Raw genomic sequence first — 17,555 nt, forward strand, 5'->3', positions numbered from 1 at the left:
TAAGATTTTGCAACTCCACCATATTTACTAAACATGTTTAAAATGGATTATTATCGTATACAATAGCAAATTTTAAAACTATATTAGACATGAAAATAAAGATTTAAAATTATGAGTATAAATAAATTTAAATGGTCTGATTATTTTAACGTTTCTTTACTTTTTTATTTATGGATAAAAGTAGAAGTGTAAAAATGTAGCTACTAACTGACATCAATAAATGTAGAAGACAAAATATGCAGCTTCTTGGTATAAATCAAAGCCCAGAAACATGTTTATATAAGAGGAATCGTAGCAAAAGAGGCAATCATATGGCACTAAAATACAACAATTACACATATAGGTACATAGACGATTTCTAAACGTACAAAAAACAATTATTCTTCTAAAAAAGTAACGATAAAGGAGTAAATAAAGCCCAATGGTATAAAGAGGTTGTTGAAACGATGCCAAAACATACGTGGTTCAAAAACGTTGAAATGAAAAGATGAGAAATAATCAACATTCTGAGATTAAAATTTGGTCACGCCAATATAAATAAACACCTATATACTATTGGTCAGTACTTCACTCCACTATGTCTGAGATGTACTTTAGCTCATGAGACTTTGGAACATATCTTTGTTACGTGCCCTGCATATGATCATGCTAGAAGCCAAGATTTAAATTTAATTAAGAATAAATATGGTACGAACTGTCAAAACTTAACTAAAGTTCTCTAGTAAAACGATCTAGGGATTTTAAAGAATTACTTGAATTTTTGAGCTCATTTAAGAAATTAATTTAAAACAAAGTAACTCTCTGCATATTGGTAACATAACTGTAACCTGGATAAGGTGCTTCATCCAAGGAAGCCTAATGGGTCCTTAGCGAGAAGTTACCCTCGATCCTTACAAGACTCCTACGTCAAGAAACAAATAGTACATTGAGGCGGCATGGGATTTCCCGAAGCCTATTAGCCTATAGATAACAATTAGAGAAGAAATAAAAATTAATCAAGACTGTCACAATGTTGATTAATACAATCGTTATCAAAATGTCAGCACAGTCACAAATCACAGATATATAAGTATTGCCAAACTGAAAACATCGTCTTTCTGCTCTATGCCTCTGTAGTGGTCTATTCTATTCCGTTTCAGTTAGTTTAGTAGTAACCCTTGAGTGTACGTATTTGTTTGTACTTGATTCATTTGAATCAACAGGTAAGGTCATGTTTTAGGTTATTGATGTTGAGAATGGAAATAAGGAATGTTGTGATTGTGTTAGATTTGATGAATAAATTATAAGTAATGTGGAATATGTAATTTCTCTTCATACATTTAGTTTTGTTTAAATGCAATAACTTTTGTTAATACTTTTTTTTAACTAATTGTACGTTCTAGGTAGTATAACTTGCATCTCTTTGATGTGGGCACATGTATAACCAAATACACTTGGTATGCAGATACTTGCCTCAATAAAAAGTGTCTTTTTAAAAGTTCCAATATCCCTATGAAAGATTGGATACCTCAATCAGGTATGTTTTATGGATAAATACAATTCTATTTTAGGCTATAGTATAATAAGAGGTCACCACCACAATAGAATCAAAGTAAATCCTGAAGAACAGTATACTAACAAGTAAATAAATGTTAAACTTTCTTGTTTGTTACATTTTATTGTTACACACCATAGATAGTTGTTATATAATGTAATTCGTCAACATTTTTGTTTCTATAGTTTAGATTATCATAAATATGATTCTATTATGGTGGTGGCCTCTTATTATACTGTAGCCCTATTTTAATTATTGGTATGTGTCAAATAGGCTATTTCCAAATTATTGCTAAGGTATCTATGAGGTTAAAGGCCAACCCGGCAAATCACGAATTCAACGTTATTAACGTATTCTTCTCATCCTCCTGAACATAAATGTATATATGGTTTTAGGGGGTGCAAATAACATGGTTTTAGGGGGTACATTCATAAATAGTTGTTTTTATATTTTAAAGTTCTGTTTCTTCTTCTCCATTTCTTTCCATTACTTTTCAATTTATATTTCTGATCAGTCCCTATAGAATTTGATATTTTACTGATAGATACTATCTTGAGGGATGTTTTTCTTTCGTTAGCTTTGGTGTTGCCTCGCGCTGGTGGCAAGAGGCACTCTTCTCAACCCGATAACAACTAATTATTTTTAGCTTGAAATTAAGATTTAAACATCTTTAATTTGGGCCAAAATTCTGCTTATTTCAGTATATTATTTTTTGTTTAAATTTCCAAAGATGGCGGCGCATCTGATGACATCATCACGAGGTTGAATCACGGTCATAAAAGGTCACGTGACGCCTGACGCAGATGTACAACATGGAAATATTGTTCCACGCGTGAAAAGTAGTTCTATATTTTATGTTTTACAATTTTGTTATTTTTAATTTCCATCCCGTGAAACCTTGTATTGTTTTGATTAGTAGGATGATTCTAATAAGTTAATAACGCGAAACTCGTATTTTGTCGCTTCGGCCGTTACTTTCACAATTACCATTGCAAATCAATATATAGGCTTAACATTTTGCGATCAGAAGGGCCACTAATGTAGCTAAAACTTATCTCTCGCTCTATTCCGAAATAGTCTTAGGTTGTTGTCCTCTCAGGTTGCCGGGCAATGGAGAGTGGTCTACTAGTTTCTGTGTCACCACTCGTTGCTTGCGTAAGCAGTACGTCACTTTTACTCTGATTTAAATGGCAGTATTTGACATTCGACTGTTTAGATGTCAAATTTAAATTAAATTCCCAAATTTATTAACTCCAAGGTTGAAATTTTGTGTATTGGTCATTTATTATATCTATTTGTTAAGCCTATTTGCCTTTAAACGAACCTAGTAATGTGTATTTAAGTTATAGGTTGATTTGTTTTAAAAGTATTTTGGTTGCAGTATAAGTGCTCAAACGCGAATGGAATCAAATATTGATTAAAACTATTTAATTGCCATCATTTTTACCCTGTAAAGTATTTGTAAGTACTATATGTTGCTCAAACTTATTATAAATAAAGTTGTATATTTTCTATAATTTAAAATATGTATCTATTTCTTTTATTTATAGATAACTGTATACAATCTTAAAAGTCTATAATGTAATTCAGTTCGATACCATTGTTCCAAATTAATTCAAACAAAGTTAAATCATATGTATGGTATTAGAGTAATGGCCGCTAGAGACAGGAAATACAGTTATTTGTCAATAACTTACTACAAAATAACGTGTCGTGGCATTACGTTTATGTAACCTTTTATTGTGGTAACCATCTGATTCAGTCTCTGTATTAGCATCATGTTGTTACTGAAATGATGTTATTTAGTTGCAAGTAAACTGATACTAAATGTCCATGTATAGGTACTTTGGGATTATACCGACCACACCAGTATGAAGAACACAAAAATGTAAATTTATAGAAACAAACATGATAGAACGAAAAAACAACTCTTTAATTACAAAATTACAAACTTACAACGATTATCAATTGTTAATGGGGTCAAATTCCGTTATATGCCCCCAACGCTTAAACTTTTTTCAATGAACTTAGAACGTTATAAAACAATGTAGTTGAGTAACAGACCTAACATTCCATCAATCAACAAGCATTTCCAGGTATTGTGATCGGTATTGTTGTCGCTGTTATCTTATCTTTCTCGAGAATCCCGATTACGACAGGCCGCGCGGCATCACATGATTATTTAAGTTTTTTGCACGGTACATAATTGCCATTCCATTACAATTCAATTTATATTTCTGATCAGCCCCTCTAGAATTTGATATTTTACTGATAGGTACTATCTCGAGGGATGTTTTTCTTTCGTTGACATCAGCGCGGGGCAGCACCGAAGGTGTTGCCGAAGCCCGCGGAGATGGCCAGAGGCACTCGCAATTTGGGTGGCGGAGTGTGATCAAGAATAAAAACAAGTTTTGTGTGTTTTTTTTCAATAAAGAGTTTAGTTTTTGTTTGTTTATGTTTATTTGTTTTTTTTTTTTTAATGTTTGTGTTTGGAGAAATGGAGGGGTAAAACACGGAAGTACAACAAAGCGACGCACCAGCTGAACGGTGGCGAGACTCTGCAATCACATTATCTACTAGACCGCTCGACTTTGACCCTCTGTCTGAGGATGGGGAGGGGTTTGCGATAAGAGAATTCCTGTTTTATATTGACGAAATATTGTTCTACGCTAATCTAGTAATCAGTAGAAGCAAATTGTCATATAACGATTCATGTCTGGGTGTGGTCGGTATAATCCCAAAGTACCCATGTATATGAGTGCTCACGTGATCTGACCTTGAATTTAAGTACTATATCAAGGGATGCTTTTATTCTTCCAGAAGTGCGGGGTGGCACATGAAGCGTACAGTTATGACCTGGGGTATTTCTGATCGGTACTTTCCTGACCTCGGATCACATCCTAAATGGTCGAATGTGATCTGATGTCGGAGAAGTTGGGTCTGACAAGCTGAATGGCAAAACAGCAAGGGCCACCAGGTGTGGCTCACTAAGCAGATAGATAGGACTAATCATAAATCAATGACTTGAGGCAGAGAACAGCCAGGGGCACCCTTGTCATCCGGCGATCTGAGAGGGAAATTATATATAAGTTTGGTGCTTATCCTAAAGGGTTGGGGTCTTTTATAACTATGGGCAATTACAGTGGCTCAGGCTCCTAGCTACGATCTTGTTGCTACTGTTGCTAGGTTATTATGTAGGCTAATTGTTTATAATTTATCGTTATGTTGTGAAATGGGCGATCTTTGTTGTTCAAATGAAATACGTGAACTATTGGATGTCGAAAATATTAGATCTGATAATGACAGTGACATCTGCAATTGAAGTGCATGATGATGTTTCTTTGTCAGATTTGTTGTCAGATAGTATGGATGATTATAAACTGGTGGAATGTAAGTTGCGTTGTAAACAAATTGATAATCACAGTGACAAAAATTCATCATTGTCTGATATTCTTCTTGCCCAAAGAATTCATCAACACCAATATAGATGTGTACTGCCAAAAAAATAGTACATACTTTACATGTCTATCAAAAATCTTTTTTGTGTTGTAAATAAGTGTATGTATATGTTCATTAAAAAAACTGTGTATATTTTGTAAATTTACAGGATCTTACTATTTCAAGTCATGTGCAAGTTACATGAAGTGAAACTTAGAAAACATAAATCTACAATACACATTTTTGAATTTATGTACAAATAAAAGAAAACAATACTCTCTTAAATGCATATTTTTATTATTTTAATATTTTCTCTGGTTTCTAACAAAAAAATTTACATACAAAACTTATTACTTAGCATTAAGCACCTATTTAAAAAAATGTATGAAAAATATGCTGTGCAAAGAAAAAAAACCAGTGTATCATTCTGGGAGTTTCTTATTATCAGTCGGAGTAAGACACTCGTTATAACCAAATAATTCTTTTCTGATTGTACAGTTTCAATCATATTGTTAAGACTTTTTAAAAACTCCTTATTATTGACATTTGGTGTTCTGTATACTGTATAGGCCTGCCAGTAAAATATCTCTGTTGCCAATTTTAAATTATGAAACACAACATTCAGATTGATTATTCTCACATAGCTGATCTATGCAAATGTATGTTTTTGCCTTTTAAACCCTCTTTTGCCAGAATTAATACCCCCCCCCCTCCTATAGCAGCTGTACATGAATAATGTGAAACAATATGATAGTTATTTAAGTTAAATCTTTCTAATTCAAATTTCTTCATATTATGTTCTGTTAGAACTAATATATTAAGATCTATCTCTGCTAAGATAATCAAGTGGTTCTACTCGTGATTTCAAATCTTGAATATGCAAGGTTTAAAATTAGTTTGTGTTTTTTAGACTTAGTTACACTAAGTCTAACTATACTTTATGGTTTATAGTTATGTCAAGACAACCAATGTTTGCAGAAATTTTTGATTTGAGTGAATTATTGGGACTTGTTTACAATTTTTGTGTGTTTTGGTTGAACACAGTTAAAGCTAAAAATTACTGTCATTATTTTAAAAGATTGACTTGTTTTTTTTAGATAAATCTTTTTATATTTATTTAATAGTGTAACAGTACACAAATAAATCATTTAATAGTGTAACAGTACACAAATTTAATTCTTGAAATGAGAATATAAATGACTTTCTTAAATGTTACATTGTAAAACAGCAAACTTTTTTTATCTAATGTATGATCTCTAAGGAATGTTTACCATTACACGGACGTGAGCAAATTTACCTCCTATCATCTGTAGGGTTTGTATTCGTAAGCACCTCCTACAATATTTGGCTCTTTGTTCAAGGAGCATCCATTATATTTTAGCGCTAACTTGAAATTATTGGTCACAGATGATATCATGCAATCAAGGAGCAGCTTTACATGTTGGTGGTAACTTGACATTATTGATCACAGATGATGTCACGCAATCAAGGGGCAGCCGTTACATGTTGGCTCTAACTTGACATTATATGATCACAGATGATTTCATGCAATCAAGGTGCATCCGTTATATGTTGGCCCTAACTTGACATTATTGGTCACAGATGATTTCATGCAATCAAGGTGCATCCGTTATATGTTGGCCCTAACTTGACATTATTGGTCACAGATGATTTCATGCAATCAAGGTGCATCCGTTATATGTTGCCCCTATCTTGACATTATTAGGCAGATGATTTCATGCAATCAAGGAGCAGCCGTTACATTTTGCCCCTAACTTGAAATTATTGGTCACAGATAATTTCATGTAATCAAGAGGGCAACCTTCACAAGCTGGTACTAACTATAACCTTGCAATTTCAAGTAATGTATTCTTTTTGTAAGTAAGCTTCCCAGTATTGTTTATACAGGGCACAGAAAACTCTCACATCTAATTTATTTAAATAATTACTATCTTTTGGTATATTATCATGGCAAACATCCTGGTTTTAATATGTGATACCATCTTGAACATTCGACACGACGATAATCTTCTGACACAAACCCTAACCTTGTCCGTGAATTAATCCTAACGTAGTTTCTGAACTACTTCTAACCTAGTTCCTGAACCAGTCCTTTGAACAAAATGTATGAACAATTTGTGCTGTTCTTGACATTCAATCCCTTGAGACATTTTTGTCTTGGGTACTTGAGTATCTCATTATGTTTACAGTTACACAACCAAGGACTAACCCACAGCACATAAAAATTATGCTTGCTCAATTAACATGATTTTGATATAACTTAGTAATATTTGCAAATAATGAAAATAACACTTAAAACTAAACTAATTAAAGTTTTGAAGTGGTATAATATAAATAACAATAAACTATAGAAATCCAAAGTATATATATGTAGTTTAGTGTGAAAGTTGGTTTCATTTTGTCTAACTTAGACTATACTTTTAGATTAGTATATCTACATTTCACAGTATACTAATGTATATTGTGGAAGTTTGTGAATAATGGTTTATTGTTTTCAATTTCAGGTCGCTTTTTGCAGGAATGGAATCTAAAGACGAATTGAATTTTATACTTCGTGGTCTTTTAATATCAAATCCAAAAGTAACAAAGGCCAATAGATTGCAAGCAGACTTTTTAGAAACTGAAGGAAAACATTTTCCTTACCGACAGCTTGGATTTTTATCATTTCTTGATTACCTCAGGTCTATACCATCTGTAGTTAAGGTGAGTGAAATGTTAATGTCAAACTTTCATAATTATTGATTAATCCAGATTAATACTTGAATTTTTATGTAATATAATTTAAGAACTAGTTGGAGGAGCGTTATGCATTAACCCCGGTAAAGTTTTCAGTGAGAAAAAATCTAGACCGATATTCAAAATATTAAAATTTGTTTATTGCAAATTCTAAAGTCAAAATATATTAGGCTCTACTGGGTATGGTAAACTACAATAGCGTTGATTAGGCAAACCCCTGTCACCACTACTGTGGAATGTATTATCGTGACAATTCTGATATCTAGACAACCGAGGTCATCTTGAGGCTCTTAAAAGTCTCAAGATATGCCTAGGAGCTAAAAGTCTCACCTCAGTAGGTTTTATAAAAGCCCTGTAAAGATGTTTCCATATAGTCAAGGCAACTGCTTCGCATTCACAGATGATGTATGAGGGCAATTTCAACGCCCGTCCTCGTGCCATGATGGCCAGACACGTGACAGATCCGCAGTTTGTGCAGTAGTCGGTTGCGCATCTTCCTTGCTATATAATACATGTCACTCCCAAGTTCAAGTAGCTAGTTGTAACTGAGTTGCAGACATGGCTGCCTTAACCCTTTCCACTCGGATTTTTTTCACTAGTCTGCCCCCTCAGCTCGTATTTATTTTAGCATATTTTCAGTAAAAACCCATTTTTAGCAAACTGGAAGTCAATAAAGTATATACATTATTATATTGTATAATAATTTTATTTTATTTCTAATTTATATTTTAGAGATATAAAATTTGATACTTACGCTAATAAGTTTTATATTTTAGCATGGTATGGTATCGTTCAAAACACTCTGCAGGATGAAGACCAGGATTTTTTGAACAGGTTTTACAATAGTAAAGTGTTTCCTTTCTTCCTCCTGGCACCTTTCTATTGCTACAAACAGCACAGTCTTTAGTTTTTTTTTGTTGGATGAGCTGCAAGAAAGTGAGGTTGTTTGTTTAGCCTTTCTTCTTTTTCTACTGATGAAGGACGACCCCGCTTCAAACTCATAGGGTTACGGACATGGCCTACAAGTTCAGTGATAAGGATTTCTCTGAAATTCCTGTGTTGAATTGTTTTTTCTCCATGGTTTTGTTTATTCGTGTTGAACAAGAGAAAGCTATTTACTATTGCCACTTCCAACATCCAGAAAAATAGCTTTCTCCACTACTTCAGAGATTTACGGGGAAATTTGTAGGAAGCAATATAGTGGTCTGCTTGGTCCAAGCCACCCATATATTTGTTATACTGACAGATAACTGTTGGCTTTTGTATGTTTATTTGATTATCCTTGCCTTAATTAAGTAATTCAGCAATAACTTCTGAATCAGAAAGAAAAGAGGTACTTGGTAACGACATATCGAGTCACTAATGCGAACGCGTCTGAAAATTGGTTAGGAAACGTGACTACAATGACAAAGCAAAATAAATCAGCAGCCGACCAATCGTAGTTCAGCTGTAATTTATTAGTTCCTGAGAATGCCGTGCGATCGCAGCACCAATCGGAAACATCGTAGGCCGGCTAAAAATAAAGTAAAGCTGACGTCACTGCAATGTCGGATGGCGTCCGACATACGAGCGGAACGGCAAAATAGCAATGTCGGACGACGTCCGACATACGAGCGGAAAGGGTTAATTGATTCTCCCACCATAGGTGAATTGAGGAGTGTTATATGTTTCCTGCAAGCAGAATGCAGCAGAAATCTATCACAGAATGTGCCGTGTTTCCATAGAAAACATTAGTAATAGTGGTCTGCATGAATGGTGTAGAAAGTTTAAAGATGGTTTAACTGACGTGCACGATGAAGAAGTTTAAGGATGTTAGTATGTCACTACAGGTGGCCTTGTTAAAGAAATTGACTGTGCTTAGAAAAGCACAGATTCACAACAAGTACTTTAGAATTTCTATAAGTGTCAAAATCTTCTCTTTACATTATTGTTACAGAACATTTAGGCTACAAAAAGATTTGTGCTCGCTGGGTGCCAAAGATGTTGACTGACACCCACAAAAATCACCAAATGGCTTCAGTTTTGACATACCTTGAATTTGACATTTGGCCATCTTTAAACTTTTGACATGATTGATGCACAATACTATCACTAATGATGTTTTCTCCGTAAACACAACACATTCTCCAATGAGAAAATTCCTCTAGAAACTTTTTCCTTGTTTTCCAAACAGCAGTACAGTTCAGCCATATGCGTTCCACTGATTCTCCTGCCTCTCCGTAGAATCTGCATTTATCAGTCTATGGCTTAAACCCTTCTTCATCAAATGTTTCTGAGGGGTGCCATGTCCTAGTTGTGTTTCCTCCTTTGTTAGTTGTAGGAAACTAATCCAACCTTTAACATACGGAGCCATGAGGCCTTTTATTCTTGATTCAGGTCTGATCCTATTTTATATAGTCTGATCTTTGATTAATACGGTCTCTACTCATTACTGTAATTACTAGGTCATCTGTGTAACCCTGTATTTCAAAACCTTCATTGCTGAGTCTTAATCAGTAAACCACGAATGACAAGGCACCACAAAAGAGGCGAAAAGACACTTCTTTAAGGACAGCCTTTAGCTGCGTTACAGAAACCGACTGTCCACCAAGTCTAGCCGTTACTCTATGATAAGACATCAACCTGATCTAACAAAGATGACCAGGTCTGTGTCCTTCTTCGTTTAAGGGGCAGCCTATTGCCATAAACAAAGCCTATGACTATGATGTCCTTCCTAAGTGCTGCTCTGTAAATTCAAAAGAATCTTCATACTTTCATAAAAATCATAATAATTTTAGCTTTATAACTGTAAATATTGTTTGGTAGAATGTGTTAATCTCTAGACCTCGGGAGTTCTGGCAGAGTTATAGTATTAGCAAATAGTGATTGTAGCTAGGGCCCATGTAGGTTTACACTAATATACATGCAGATTCTTTGGGTGGTAAAGGGGGTCTGACCGCATTTGCACCCTATTAGTTAACTATTGCACTTCACCAATCAAACCCAGATTTTATTTTTGTAATTTTATCCTAAAGTGATTAATATATTATATAGGTTATAAACGTCATAAGACAAAAATTATACCAAACAACATATAATACACTGAATTGTCACAGAGTATTGCTTGGTCATGAGTCTAGATGTTACTGAATAACCAGGGAAAGAAAACAGCAGGTGCCTGGCTGTTCCCAACCCTTTACATTTGTGATAGTGTGGGTACGTGCATGCAAGGTGACCTGGCCCTTCAGCCACAATTCCTAATAATTGGTAATACTGTAGTTAAATCATCCATCCATGCCTTGAATAGGATTGGAGTAAATTAAAAAGTGCTGTTACAGTTGAATATAGATAAATGAGCTTTTTAAATTGGAAATCTTGGTTAATTTGAACTTTTTTCCATTTGCTTTACATTTGTATGTTCTTTAATGACAAACTGTTGTGATTAATTTTAATTTTGTATTGGATAGTTTAACAATTTGTGTATTTATCACATATAGTTTTGTAGAATTCCTTAAAGTAAACAAAGCAACATTACAAAGCATTGTCTAATATTGTAATTAAGTAACTGACTATGGTAGTATCCACTACTACACAGGTCATTGCAATCCTGACATAGTAGGGTGAATCATATTAAGTTCACAAGAGAGAGAGAGAGAGAGAGAGAGAGAGAGAGCCTCTTCTCGGCCGTGCCACTTGTGTGCTTGTTTGATTTCTATGTGTTGACATAGTGGTCAATCTGAATATCTCTATACTTTGCCTGTCAAGATCAGTATTCTATTCCCCTGATATTTCAACACATAATCCTTCCTCTTCCCAAGATACAATGGTCGCTAAATCTGTCAGATTGAATGCGTAAATCTGAGCTCACTCCAGATTCAAGCACTTCTAATATCTTTGAACAGTTTTCGAAATACCATTTGCATAAAAATGTGTTGCCTGTGAATGTAACCAACCTTTCACAACATTTTGAAGCTCTTAGTTACTGGTGAATCACTGAGATGCAAGCCAGCGCTTCATATTCAGGAGCAAGTGAAAGTCACTAGGAGCCAAGTCTGGCTGTTTGGGGAAGATCATAAATGTTCCATTTGAACTTGTCTAAAAGTTAGTTATTTGAGCTGTGTGAGAGCGACCATTATCATGCACAAATGTAAAATCATGGTGTCAGAAGGCCATGACGCTTGTTTTGGTTCACTCTTCTTGGTCTTTTCGAAATGTCACGATAGGCTTCAGAAGGGATGGTCTTACTGCTTTCCATAAAATCAATGAGTAATATACACCTAGCATCCCAGAAGGCTGTAGCCATGAATTTTCATGCTGACAAAGTTTGACCGACTTTCTGGCTTATTTGGTAGAGGGGTATGTCCCCATTGCATTGACTGCTGTTTTGTCTGAGAATTTATTTAGGTAACAAATTCTCATTACTAGTAATAATCCTGTCCAAAAAGGTTTACGGCAAAACTCGTTTATATTTGTTTGTTGTCGGCAGTAAGCAGTTTTGCAATGAGCACAAAACTTGTGGTAACCTAGTGTTTGTCACTGTCTTGTGTAAAAGACAGAAATTTCAGGAAAGTTCCGAAATTGTGAAGTAATGGTTCTCACAAACTCTTTCATTCATTTGTTCAGTAGGTCGTCACTAACAAAAGAAGACCTTCCTCTCCTTTTTTCATCCTGTTCTTCCATTTGCTTAAGATCGCAACTATTTACAGATTACACTTTCATCATAATATTTGAGCAATAAACTGTACACAATTCACGATAATTCTCAGCTGCTGAATGATTTTTCGCCCAATGAAATTTTATAACACCACGCACTTCACACTTGGTAGCATTTTTGTTATGGAACTCATATTTTGAGGTTATAACTGGACAACGCACTAACTTACGATGCTTCGCCTTGCAAAGCTAGTAGCATACTGAACCACTGTACACATCAATGCCAACATGGCGGAGCTACCTCCACTACTTCCCATGTTATGCATTCACGATAGTTACTTTCTGGATTACCATCTTAGTGTTAACCCATCAAGTGTTAATTAATGTGATATACTTCTTAAGTTATTGCTTAATAATTGCTCTTGAATCATAAAAATTAAGTAACTAATATTGAATTAAATTTTCATTTTAATAAAGCAACCAATACTTAATTTTAACAATTAAATACTTTGTACTTACATGATAGTAGTAATGTAACTTTCAATAGGATGTTATTTGTATAACATGGAGTAATTTTCAATTTGTGTTTTCAGTTGGTACCATTTAATTCTGAAAATCCAGATGTGCTTCCAGTTGCAACGAAAGCATCCAGTCACATTGACAAACTGGTTTCAAAGCAACGAATTACAGCACCGAAAAAGAGTAGTTCGACATTTTATAGCAGACGTGGTGGATACAATGGAAGACCTAGAAGAAGACCTCCTTGTGGAATAGCTCCAGCGCTACCTAAATCATTACCTAAAAAGGTACCATCAACTTTTGATCCTGATTTTATGAAAAATGTTCTTTGGGAGCTTGTCAAGAAAGTGGCAGGTTCAAAAGCTGTAAGTTTCAAAATCAGTATCAAGCATTTAATTTTAATTTTGAGATTTTATATACAATGTTAACACAATGAGTGCAGTGTTAACATGGTACTGCACCTAACTACTTCTTTTGCTGTTCTAAACTCGATACATGAATCGTGTCACAGTGAAGGTGTTAACAACGTATTCTGTAGCTAGAGATGTACCATAGTTTAATACAATGATTGTGGTGGATGCATTTAATGACTACTCTGGCTGTTCTAAAGTCGGTACATGAATCGTGTCACAGTGAAGGTGTTAACAACATATTCTGGAGCTAGAGATGTACCATAGTTTAATACAATGATTGTGGTAGACGCACTTAACGACTACTCTGGCTGTCCTAAAGTTGGTACATGAATCATGTTGCAGTGAAGGTTAAATTAAACTAAATTCTTTTAAAACAATATGTTTGACTTATTTCAATTTGTAATTATTAGTCTGAAATACAGTTCAAGCACCCTAAATCTGTTTTAATGTTCAGTTTACTATTGGACATAGTAGTGATATTTATTCATGCTTTGTCTCTGGTCTCGTGTTGACCAACGAAGGTAACTAAAAAATTGTAAAATTATTGTTTATTCGTGCTAAAAGACCTCTGGGAATTGTGTCCTTCAGTCTTCTTATATAAATTTTGTATATTAGGGAATATATTACAAGGTAGGAGTACACAACACCACGTGCTGTGTAATATGCTTTGCAGAATTTGGATGTAAACTTTCAAATCTGTAGCTTGTGTATTGATATGTTTTAAAAACTTGCTAAAGGTGCATTAAAGGCTGTGTATAATATCTCCACAGGTGACGAGTCATGGATATACCCCCGCATATAACCCCAATACAAGGAGCAATCAACTGTGTGGGTCTTTCAAGATGAGCCAAATCAACAAAAGTTGTTTGTAAAAAAAGCGGGTGGTTGCCTGTTTCTTTGGCATTACCAGTCATGTGGTAATAGTGGCATTAAAGCAATGTAAGACAGTCTATTCTTAATGGTACAAACCATTTGTTTGCCAGAAGGCATTGGAGAAATCCAGAAAACGTCAAAGAAGAGGTGAATCGTTCTTCATCATGACAATGCAGCCTGCCACACCGTTACTCAAATAATTGAATTTTTAGCAAGGAGAAGGAAGGAGTTGATGGGCCATGCACTATAGAGCCCTGCTTCAGCACGCAATCACTTCTTTTAGTTCTCGCGCATTAAAAAACAAACAGCGTGATCAATGATTTTCAACACCGGTAGCAGCCGTTTTTTGCATTCAAAATAGTTTGGAGCTATCTCAGTCGGAGTGAAAAAAGTGCTTAGGAAATTATTGGTTCAAATGCATGGAAGATACATTAGCATATATTAAAACAATAACAAGGTTTTTCCAAGAAGGATCTCTTTTAGTTTTAGAAAAACCATTAAAATTTATTTACAGAACTAAGAAAGACAATATTGGTACAAAAAGTTATAAAAGCCAAAAAATAGTCAGATTTATTTTTATTTTGAAGAATAAATATTCTTGTTAATTTTAATTAAAGACAACTAATGACTATGCTTTAATCCTTTGGTTGCTCAACACTTTATCAAAACAACAAAAAGTATTCAATAGATCTCAAAGACTATCCTTGTTTTGGATATTTAAATAACCAGTGGGTAAATACCATATTAATATTTACCTTTTCCATGGGTATTTACTTGTCCCACATCACTACACACATTAATTATCATCTAAGTCTGTATATTAGCTAAATGTTAGTTTTGTTTCAGGGAGTTTATGTGAGTGATGTAGAAGAACATATTCAACAAAATTACACAAGAGAAGACCTAAGAAAAAATGGAATCTATTCCGGAAAAGACGTTCTTTCTCATGCCAAAGACCTGGTGACAGTAAAAGAAGAAAGAGTATTTCCTAAAATGTCCAGTAAGTATGTGTAATATAAATTTGTTTGAAAAATTAATTTTCTTGTGCCCTGTGATCATGCACAATGAAAATTGTCTTTTCATCACTCTCAATACTGTATTTCTACAACAACACCAGTTTTAGTGAGTGCTTTTATTGATACTTGGCTGAAGTATTAAACACTATAACTCCATTCAATATTAGTAAAAAGAGTTGCCTCTTAGTTGATTGTTTTAGGCCTACAGTATCTCTCATCAGTGAAAAAATTTTGCTCTTTCCAACCAACACAGCTTAAGTAACACGTAGGGTTGATGCTTAATGTAACCATCATGAGTTTCTTGGCAACATTTGTAATGACTCATTTCATACACCCATCTCACATTCATATGAATACTTAATTTATTTTAGAAATTTATTAGTAATAATAATTAAATAATTAAGGAATAATTATTTATAAATTGTTTCAAATTTTAATACAAGCAATAATAAATACAAAATTAAATGTATCAAAATTAATCAAAATTCACCTTATTACATATAAAACTCAAAAGTTATAAAGTAAACTAAAGTCAGTGATACAGTGTGCAGGGATGATTGTTGAAGAGTGAAGAGAGCAGAGGTTTAAAAGTTTAGAGGAGAGAGGGATATAGAAGAAGTGAAGCAAGATTATTATATTAAATAAATAAACTGGTTACATTTTATTCAGCAGTATTTGATTCAAAAGAAAGTTTAATTTATTAAATTCATATTATCACTGAAGTACAGAGAAGCAGAAGACAGACATTGGGTGAGAAAATTCCTTTTAAGTTTAACAGTGATCCATTGGAAGAACATAAAACCCAGGAACATTCGATTTGGCTAACAATTCAAAAATTAATATAATTAAAATTTAACAAAATTATTTTTCAAATTACAATATCTTTTATTAAAAACAATACCTAATATTTCTATTTCATTAAGCCAGCACGACCACCCTGTCCTAAAATTTAAGAACTGTATTTTAAAAAATTTACCATTATTGTATCCTCCATCTTGTTTCAAAAGTCAAACCTGTATGTCAATTTATCATCATTAAAGTTCACATTTGTATCATACTGAGCTATTTGTTATTTCTAACTATAATCATCAGAATACAAATTAAGTTTAACCATTTATTTAAAGTGTATAGCAAATTTTAGTATATTACACATTATATTTACATATGCAGTGTCTCTCATCAATGTCTAACAAGCAGCATGTGAAAATCTAATCTTTTCAAATTTGGAAAATTTATAAGTGAAACATTTGTAATGTTTTCACATGCTGCTTTCTGGATACTGGACATTTTGTCCGACACAGAGATAAAATGTTAACTGAAACATTTGTAATGTCACTGTAAGTGTACAGTGACGACTGTTTATCATGAACACAAATGTTTGAGTGGTTTAAAACGATTTAAAGATAGCTGAAAACACACGCGTTAGCAGACCATCACCATCAATAACTGAAGCTAACATGGGAAAGATCGGTAAACTTGTACAACTATAGTCTACTATCGATATTTAGTCAGAATTACTACATTAGCGTCCTGACTACCCTACGTGAGTGTGTGTATAGAGAAAACTGAATGATTTTTCGAAAATGAAGACCCTCCACCAGGACAACGCTCCACCTCTCCAAGCTTTGTCAGTGAATGTTTTTGGCCAGACACAACATCTCAGTCTGTGATGATCCACCCTACTCACCCAACTAGACTTTGACTGTGACTATTTTTGTTCACTAAAGTCAAGTCAGCTTTGAAAGGAACGAGATATTTGACTGTTGAATCATTAAAAGAAAAAGTGACGAAAGTCATGAACAGAGTTATGGAAAATGATCAGCTACGGTGGAATAATTTTACAGGGCCAGACGAAACGTGAGCAGGAGTCATGTGACTGGCTGTACGATATTCAGCTTTATTACGTTCAGTCTGTGGGTCTGCCAATACTAATCCGGTTATTTCTAGCCACACTTTGTATCCAGACAAATTTGAATTAGCACCAGTTTCAATTTATTAAGAAATCTGGTTTCCATGGTTAGGCCATGCTTTGACTCTTAAAGGGGTTGATTTATTGTAGATAGAAAAGTGTTTATGTTGTGTATTGAAGAAAAAATAACATTCAATTAATTTCCTAAAGGACAACTCATGAGAACAACTTTAGTGCTTGATGTATCAATTCAGACACATGTGATTCCATCCTGATAAAGGAATGTTGTTTAATGTCAAAGCTTTTCATTCTGGAATTTTATTCTTAATGTCAGATACAATCTATTTTGATTATTGGTTTTAAAAAGTGTACAAACCGCTAATGTTGTGTTAGGACATTCTTTATTTTATTTGAATTGTGTAATGAAAAATTCTGTTTTGTAGGATTTATGTAACTATCTTGTG

At 33.9% G+C, this 17,555-nt stretch overlaps 1 protein-coding gene across 2 annotated transcripts in view; it reads left to right on the top strand.

Annotated features, from left to right (window-relative positions):
- Window positions 1–1,073: 1,073 nt before the first annotated feature.
- The window catches only part of LOC124360377, a 114,476-nt gene continuing 97,994 nt past the window's right edge, over window positions 1,074–17,555 (top strand). The window contains exons 1-5 of one of the 2 annotated variants that reach the window (XM_046813954.1): window positions 1,074–1,202; window positions 1,383–1,516; window positions 7,498–7,696; window positions 12,955–13,245; window positions 15,013–15,166. In XM_046813954.1, coding sequence (XP_046669910.1) covers window positions 7,514–7,696; window positions 12,955–13,245; window positions 15,013–15,166 — 628 coding nt within the window. In that variant the 5' untranslated portion in view covers window positions 1,074–1,202; window positions 1,383–1,516; window positions 7,498–7,513. The other variant, XM_046813955.1, reaches the window with a different exon arrangement.

Source organism: Homalodisca vitripennis, chromosome 4 (genome assembly GCF_021130785.1).
Source record: "Homalodisca vitripennis isolate AUS2020 chromosome 4, UT_GWSS_2.1, whole genome shotgun sequence".
Lineage (NCBI taxonomy): Eukaryota > Metazoa > Arthropoda > Insecta > Hemiptera > Cicadellidae > Homalodisca > Homalodisca vitripennis.